The sequence below is a fragment of the Mesitornis unicolor genome, unplaced genomic scaffold (assembly GCF_000695765.1).
Source record: "Mesitornis unicolor isolate BGI_N332 unplaced genomic scaffold, ASM69576v1 scaffold35777, whole genome shotgun sequence".
NCBI classification, from domain to species: Eukaryota; Metazoa; Chordata; class Aves; order Mesitornithiformes; family Mesitornithidae; genus Mesitornis; species Mesitornis unicolor.
The window spans coordinates 7,551-13,635 of NW_010197750.1; the positions used below are offsets into that span (position 1 = coordinate 7,551).

General features: G+C 49.3%; 1 protein-coding gene across 1 annotated transcript in view; it reads right to left on the bottom strand.

Moving 5' to 3' along the window:
• Positions 1-4,878: 4,878 nt before the first annotated feature.
• Positions 4,879-6,085, bottom strand: part of LOC104544138 (rab-like protein 6) — a gene marked incomplete at both ends in the record, with an annotated part of 2,924 nt that continues 1,717 nt past the window's right edge. Inside the window, one exon of the mRNA XM_010188911.1 lies at positions 4,879-5,050. Within this exon, the coding sequence (XP_010187213.1) occupies positions 4,879-5,050 (172 nt within the window). The remainder of the gene's footprint in view (positions 5,051-6,085) is intronic.

Consider the following 6,085-nt stretch of genomic DNA (forward strand, 5'->3'; position numbering starts at 1 on the left):
CGTGAAATGTAGTGATGCTTGGAGAAGGAGGCGAACAGAGCTGAACAATATACTGCTCATGCAGCAAAAAAACCAGTTTGTTTTATAGGGGAAACAGTTACAAGTGCATTTTGGGGGCTGGGGGAAAAGAAAAAGAAAAATGGAGCAGGTTACTGCCTGCTGGTCAAGACAACTCTGAAGTGGACAGTGGACCAAAAGAACACCTTGCTTCATAGGGATGGAGAAGGAAACCCCAGCGTGGATTTCACGGTTGACATTTTACAACAAAAAGGGGTGAGGGAGAACAAACCCAAACCTCAAATCAACCTGCAAGCAACAGGGTAACGTAATGCACAGAATCTGGAGGGAGCTTCACCATCTGAGCTGCGGAAGGGACACCAGAACCCAAACAGAACGGGGTACGGAGATGATCAAGCTCCATCGAACACAGGGGCTGCTCACTGCGACACGAAGGGCTGCCCTGTAGCGCCCGTCCAGCGGCAACCGATGCTGCTGAGCAAGTGCCAACCCACGGGATGAAGTTCAAAGCACAAATTCAAAGGCTTCCCACGCTGATGGGACAGAGCAGGCTCTGCTCGGGGCAGGGACAGGCTGCTGAGGGACTCGGCCCAGGAAACACGGCTGCGGCGTCGATAGAAGCCGGACCGGGAAGGTCTGAGCTATGGAGGTCGTCCCTCTCAGTGTGGAGAGGCAGCCCGTGTTTTACAGCGTGATCGTAAATGCCTGAGAAGCAAATGCCTTGCCATGCTAACACTTCCCTGCAGACAGTTCTGAAGCTCTGGATATCTCCATTTCCACACGAGAGTCATGTCCCTGAGAGGTACCGAAGGGAAGGGATTCTAGTGTATGCAAACTGAGGGGTGGGGAATGCAGAAAAGCACTGATTTTCCTCTCTCTCTTTTTTTTTTTCAGGTTAGCTTTGCACTTTGCATTGTTTTCCCAAACTGCATAGCAGCTTACGTGTAGTGTCCGAGACACTGGGGCCACGGAAATCAATGGGGCTTCATGAATTCCAACAGCAGCACCAGTGAGTGCTAATTAAGCTGCTGTGCAGAAAGGTCCCGTTCAAAGGACTCCAAAATCACACGCTCTCTCTCTCTCAGTCTGGGCCTGCAGCTGCTGTTTTAGAGAGCTGTACCTCAGCATCATCTGCTTGATTTAAAGCTCATCGACTGCTGGGTGGAGCAACGGCCCAAACCACCTTTCTCATTAAAAAAATAGGAAGGGTAAAAAGTTAAAGACTCGAGACAGGCGAGCACGATGCGTTCATGCGGCATGTTTTGTTGCACTCCTCTTAACAAGACAGGAATTTCAGGTGTGCAGGAGTGGAATATAGCAGGGGCGAGCAGGGGGGGCAGGTCCCCTTTGCCTCCCGCCCCCTGCCAGCGGCCCGACGGGGCATCTCTGGAAGGAGCAAAAATGAGAGCCTGGAAGCGGGCCTGGGAACGGCGCCCTGAACCTTCCCCCTTACTCAAGTACATCTCAGCCGGATTTCCTTGGTGTAACGAACGCACCAGCACAGCACACGCAGATGTAAAGCTTTCCTTTTGCCAGCTCTGTTCCGAGAGTGCATACGGCAAAGGGCCAAAGCTTTACACATCTGCACCCGTCCTGGTGTGACTCGTAAGAAAAGATGGAGACGGCCACGCCAGAAGAGTCCGCTGCGCGCACACGCGGCCAGCCTACAGCTCCTCGTAGTCCCCACCTCCTCGCAGCTTGCTCATGCTGGCTCCTCCTCCAAGAAAAGCCTCCAGTTCATCTATCTCATTGTTTTTCTCCTTGCTCTTCTTCTTCTTCTTCTTTTTCTCTTTCTCCTCTTTGCTCTCCTCCTTCTCTTTGCTCTTCTTGTGTTTGCTCTTCTTTTTCACGGACTTCTCCTCTTCCTGCAAAAGGAGAACATTTTCGTGGGTAAATCCTCTGAGCGTGCCAGTAACCCAGCGTACATCGCCCTAAAACTTGGCTCTGATGGGAACCTTACTTAGGGTGAAGCCTCTACTACCAAGGTTGGCTCAGAGTTCATTCCAGAAGACCCTTCTGCGTGCTTGGACAGAAGAGAGGAAAGACCATCTGGTTTACACGCAGCACTGGTCTGTCAGGCAGTTTGTGCCCGGCAATACCACGGCATTGGACAGGCAGAAATGTCAAAGACAAAGCCTCCTGCAGACTTCCCTTGCTGCCTCTGAGATTAGATCTGTCGGGGACACTCCTCTGCTTGGAAAATGTCACGGTGCTAGCAACAGGCTCAGCCCAGCAGAGGTGCACTGCTCTATTTAGTCTTATATTTTACACTGCCTTTTCAAAAATTTGACTGTTCTCAAAGCTTGCTTTTGAGCTGCAATGTGGTTAATGGGCTGCAGAGCCTGGGAGGGAAGGGTCTGGCTGGAGGATGGAGAGTGGAAGGAAGTCCATGAGGTGCACAGAGTACGCTGCAGAAGGCCACCCCTCCCCGTGGCTGGTAGATAACACAGCAGACCAGCTCTGAGGAATTAAAATAGTACCTCTTTGCTTTTCTTTTTCTTCTTCTTCTTCTCCTTAGAAGGCTGCTTATCTGTTGAAACAAACAAACAAAAAAAACCAACATTGTTTTTAATCAGTTTAAACCTCAAGAGATGTAATTCTGCTCTGTCTTGGTTTCTAAGAACAAAACGCTCCATCCTGGAGCCAAGGGCAAAGGCAATCCCAGGAACCAACACAGGCCCCAGCAGTCACACCCTAAGTTAACCAGAGACATCTAGTTTAATGATGAGCATTATATCATCTGTGTTATTGGGTTATGGACACTGACCTGGACATTCAGTGTATCACAACTAGTAAGGAACAAACACAAGACAAGCTCTACAAACTGGTCCAAAAGCCAGCTGGGAACCAGATTATTATTTCCAGGTCTGAAGAAGAGCTCCTGGGAACGTTTTCCCTCTCACCACTAAATATCCCAAGGCAGAAGGAAATCCCACCAGGGATTCGTGCTCCTGTGGGCTGAGCTGGTGATGGATGGAGCATTCGGGGCACGGTGTCAGCAGCTGGGAGCGCCCTGGCAGGGCAGCACTCGCTGCTGCTCAAACTGGGCATGGAAATGGTACCACCATGAGGCCACAGTGCTTGTGCCGCAGCCCTGCTCTACACGGGTGGCTATTTTTATGGTATCGAATGAGTCCCAGAGTCCATCACTATCAAATAGGTCGAGAGAGGTTCTCCTCCCGCTCTACTCTGCCCTGGTGAGACCGCATCTGGAATATTGTGGCCAGTTCTGGCCCCTCAGTTCAAGAAGGACAGGAACTGCTGGAGAGAGTCCAGCGTAGGGCTACAAAGATGATCAAGGGAGTGGAGCATCTCCCTTCTGAGGAGCGGCTGAGGGAGCTGGGGCTCTTGAGTTTGCAGAAGAGGAGACTGAGGGGAGACCTCATTCATGTTTATAAATATTTAAAGGGTGAGTGTCACGAGGATGGAGCCAGGCTCTTCTCGGTGACAAACAATGATAGGACAAGGGGTAACGGACACAAACTGGAACACAGGAGGTTCCACTTCAATTGGAGAAGAAACTTCTTCTCAGTGAGGGTGACAGAGCACTGGCCCAGGCTGCCCAGAGAGGTTGTGGAGTCTCCTTCTCTGCAGACATTCAAAACCCGCCTGGACGCCTTCCTGTGTAACCTCATCTGGGTGTTCCTGCTCCGGCAGGGGGATTGGACTGGATGAGCTTTTGAGGTCCCTTCCAATCCCTCACGTTCTGGGATTCTGTGATTCTGTGAAATCATTTATCCCAGGTTACTGCAGTTGATGACTAGGCTATTAATTAGAGTGCTGAATGTCCACTGCCTTTGCACAAAACCTCCTTGAACAGGAGAGGATCCCCCTGGCTGTTTGACAGGAGGGTTTATAACTGCACCACGTTTCATGTGTGGTGTTCGACTGCCAGTCCTACCCACACGCTGACCCTGTAAATACAAGTCAGCCATGGAGGAATCTAATTGCAGGTCAAGCTCCAGCGGACTGACTACCAAGACGTGCTTTTATATTTATCTCAGAAAGAGGAGAGAGGAGGAACCCATGTTGAATTACTGAAGATGTTAGACTGAAGTTAAATTATTGACCTGGGTCTCTACGGATGCACTTTTAGCTATTTCAAGCTGTGCTGTTCAGCAACTCAAAGCAACAAACTGATGGGAGCCATCCCAGCCTGTGACACCTTGCTTACGCTTTTGGAATAGCTATTCAAAGAGATCTCTCTCTGGTGCTGCTTACAGCTTTTTTCCCCCCTTAAGTCTTTAACTCTCCATCCTTCGTGGTGACATCGGGGGCAGATCTATGGGAAGCTGCTTTGCAGTAGTGCCAAGACAGCAGAAATTATTTGTGCGAGTAAGGTTTGTTCCCTCGAGGGATGAGGGAGTAAAACAGGAAAAAAAAATAGCCAAGCTGGAAGAATGCTTAGGTTGTGATCAGAACCTCACCCCACCTTTCCCAGAAATAGAAGAGAGAATTGGCAGGGTATGTCAGAGCTTTTTGCTCAAATGGATCCAAATTCTTGAGGGGGTGGACACTGCAAGGCTGAGCACCACTTCCCTGGCATGCAAGGCTGAGCAGGAAGCCTCAGACAGAAGCAGCCTGTGAAAGATGCACTCCTGCTTCCAGCTGGGACAGAAATAATACACAGCTCATGCCACGGACGAGCCAAGTTCTCTCCCTTCCCATGGGGAAAAACTTAAAGAAAGTTATTTATGCTGAGTTAAAGCATGTTAGAGACTCACACAGGGCACTGCGTGAAGCTACGGGGTATTTTATTTAGTGCAAATTGGTTTGCTTACACCCTGGAACCATTTTGGAAAAACAACAGATGCCTGACAAATAAAATCAGCCAGAGTGGAAATAAGGTGTCACCTTTACCTTCCTCGCTGCTCTCCTTGGGACCAGCTTCTTCCAAACCCAAACCAAAGAGATCTGAGTCATTCTTCAGTTTAAAGGAGGGGACTGTTGACTTCACAGGCTGGGCTGGCTTTGCCAACGAGGTATCGTCATCAGATATTTCAGAGAGATCTTCCCGGACCGGGAATTCATCCTACAGGCAAGAAAAGGCAGACAACACTGACAAATCTTCCAAGCAAAATAAGCATTTTGTACACAGAGACATCAGATGTCAGCAGGAGGGAAGGAAATGGTAGCTGAAATGAGCTGTTATTGCTGGAAATCAATGCCCTTGATTTTACAAGCTCTAGCTATTTCTTACCTTGGGAAAATGCCTCAGTAGCACTGGTAGCGGAAAGTGTGCTCTGCTAACTTCACATTCGTGTTACCAAAATCAAATTCCTGATGTAGAGGGATTAAATGAGACCTTCAGCTGTGTTAGCTCAACAGCATCAGCCTCTGACTGCTCTGGAAAGGCACCTCTGTTTTGGGGAAAATGAAGCTTCAGAAGCTGAAAACTCACCTCACCTCCAGACCTGACAGACAAAACCCTTTGCTGTGCAGCTCTGCGGGGTCTGAGGCACCAGAGGCAACACCAGCAGGGCCCAGGACGCAGTCTGCGTTTGTGGAATCAGCCCCATCACTGAGCCAAAAGGGAATGTGCTCCCAGGGCAAATTTGCTCCTTCAATGTGGGCTAAAAACCAGGATGCTGCAGAGACTGGATACTACCCCAAAATCCTGTCTGTCTGCATGAGGGGAATGGAAATGAAGTTTAATGATCTTGTGATACCTGCCAACTGATCCTCTTCGACTTTGTTAACCCCCCTTCCTTATATCCTCGCTCTGCTGCTGACCAAGGCAATGCCCCCCTGTTCCTTGCTATTGGTGGTGTTTTTACTGCTTTGCCTGACCAGTAATCCTAGAACTTAAAAAAGCTGTGGAGCATCTCCTCCACACTGCTGCGATGGCAAACTCCCTCACAAATCCCATTTCTCATAATCTCATGCAAGAGAAGTAAATGCGCTCCAAATACTTTTGCTTTCATATTAACGCGCCAGGAAAGGCACGTACTGAAAATGCTAAACGAATGGAAAATTACTTAATAAACTGCATGACACACAGGCAAGGTCAAAGAAACTGGGACAACCCCGTCCCTTCTGCAGGACTCTGATGCGAACACATGAACCG